General features: G+C 50.5%; 1 protein-coding gene across 1 annotated transcript; it reads left to right on the top strand.

Annotated features, from left to right (window-relative positions):
• Window positions 1-236: 236 nt before the first annotated feature.
• On the top strand, window positions 237-2,105 carry lingo2b (leucine rich repeat and Ig domain containing 2b). The gene has a single exon (XM_062440492.1). It carries the CDS (start codon window positions 237-239, stop codon window positions 2,103-2,105), a length of 1,869 nt encoding a protein of 622 aa, XP_062296476.1.
• The last annotated feature ends 204 nt before the right edge of the window (window positions 2,106-2,309 follow it).

The following is a 2,309-nucleotide window of genomic DNA, read 5'->3' as shown; positions in this document are numbered from 1 at the left end:
ATTCCATTATTCCTACCTTGCCAGGAATAGGGACAGTTCATTAAGAGAGAAAAGGCTTGGCAGTTTAAGGAGACATAAAGTGTAAAAGGTTGAAAATGCAGAAAGGCGGGGGGCAAATGGGTGAAGACAGCCTGAGTTGTACATGGGGTATCCTATTCTAACATATCTCTTTTATGTGCATTGTGTCTTGCAGGGCCTGATCGTGATGGTGCTCTGTATGGATAAAAAGCTGTGCCATGACAGAGGGCAACGTGGGTAAAAGAGACATGCAACACCCAGCCCTGCACTACAACCACCTCTTCCTGGGCGGGGCCTTGCTGCTTCTCCTGGCCAGCTCAGCTCTGAGCTGCCCCGCCCGATGTGAGTGCTCTGCCCAGAGCAAGTCGGTGAGTTGCCACCGCAAGCGCCTGCCCACCATCCCTGAAGGCATCCCCATTGAGACACGCGTCCTGGATCTCAGCAAGAACAAGCTACGCATCATCACACCAGACAACTTCTCTTCATTCCAGCAGCTAGAAGACCTGGATCTCAGCGACAACCTCATCAGTGTGGTCGAGCCTGGCTCATTTCGTTCTCAGCTTGCTCTCCGTTCGTTAAACTTCCGCAGTAACTTGCTCCAGCTGGTTCCTGCAGGTGTCCTGTCAGGCCTGACCAACCTCACCCGCCTTGACCTCAGCCACAACCGACTGGTTGTTCTTCTGGATCATGCCTTCCAAGATCTGCGCAGGTTGACATCTCTAGAAGTGGGTGACAACGAATTGGTTTTCGTCTCCCAGCGGGCCTTCACAGGATTACTTGGGCTCCAGAGTCTGACGCTGGAACGTTCTAATCTGACCATTGTCCCTACTGATGCTCTGGCACATCTGCACAGCCTGGTTGAACTGCACATGCGCTATTTGAGCATTAGTTTTCTTAAGCCTTTTTCCTTTAAGAGGCTGTCACGTCTCCGCCGACTAGAGATTGATTACTGGCCCTGGCTGGACACACTGCCTCCCCTCTCACTGCATGGCCTCAACCTCACAACGTTGTTCATAACCAACACTAACCTGTCTGCCTTCCCCGGCACAGCATTGCGCAATCTGCCCTACCTCACACATCTCAACTTGTCCTACTGCCACATCCAGCACATCCATCAAGGAGAGCTAGGCCAACTCCCATATCTGATGGAGCTCCGTCTCCAAGGGGCTCATCTGATTTCTATTGAACCCTTTGCATTTGTGGGCCTCAAATCTTTGCAACTACTAGATGTGTCACAGAACCGACTGGACTCTCTGGAGAGGGGAGTGTTCGCCTCACCAGACAGCCTCCAGAGGCTTTGTCTGGGTGGAAATCCATTAGTGTGCGACTGCAGATTGCTTTGGTTGCTGAATAGCCACAAGCCCCCATCCCTGCAGATTCTGGATGTCCAGCCTGAGTGCAGCGCCCCTGAGCACCTCATGGGAAAAACTATCCGTGACCTCAAGGAACCTCTGGTCTCCAGGTACATGACCTGCACCAAGCCACGGATTGGACCCAACACAACACAGCTGCTGATGGCTGATGAGGGTCAGCCTGCCCGCCTGAGCTGTATGGCAGATGGAGCACCTCGACCCACGGTGGTCTGGATTACACCGCACAGACGCTACATCACAGCCAAGAGCAGTGGTAGGGTGGAAGTCCAACCAGATGGTTCCCTGGAAATCAAGGCAGCAGAGCTACATGACAGTGGGGTGTACTTATGTATTGCCAGTAACCCTGCTGGCAATGCTAGCCTGTCAGCCTCTTTAGCAGTGAAGAGCCTGGGCATAGGGGACAGATCTCACTATATCAACAGGAGCTCAAACTATCTCTCAGATTCTAACAGCACTTTGGGGAATGGGACAGTATTGTACAACATGACAGTCCCCATAGACTTAAAGACTATCATTATATCTACAGCCATGGGCTGCCTGTCCTTCCTAGGTGTGGTCATCTTCTGCTTCCTGCTTCTGTTTGCCTGGAGTCGAGGGAAAGGACGCCATAAGAGCAACTTTGATATTGAGTATGTCCCACGCAAATCCAACGGGGCAGCAGCTGAAGCGTCAGAAACAAGTGGCCCCAGACGGGTCAATATGAAAATGATTTGAAAATGATGCAGACTGACGCGTACGATAGCGACGTCAACAACACAGTGCACACATATCAACTGAAAAAAAATGTTTTTTATGACACAGTGGATTTGTGACAAACGAAAGTGATGTACTAATATAGTGGGTGTCAATATGAAGGTGATCTAGTGATAAAGTGGACATGTGAATATAAAAGTGATATTTGAAACTGTGGATGTGTTT

This window comes from Scomber scombrus, chromosome 19 (assembly GCF_963691925.1).
Source record: "Scomber scombrus chromosome 19, fScoSco1.1, whole genome shotgun sequence".
NCBI lineage: Eukaryota > Metazoa > Chordata > Actinopteri > Scombriformes > Scombridae > Scomber > Scomber scombrus.
Note: the sequence above shows the minus strand (reverse complement) of the source record. Positions and strands in the feature narration are given on the sequence as shown.

Coding starts and splice junctions, on each gene's coding strand:
- lingo2b (XM_062440492.1), top strand. CDS start 237: ATGACAGAGGGCAACGTGGGTAAAAGAGACATGCAACACCCAGCCCTG.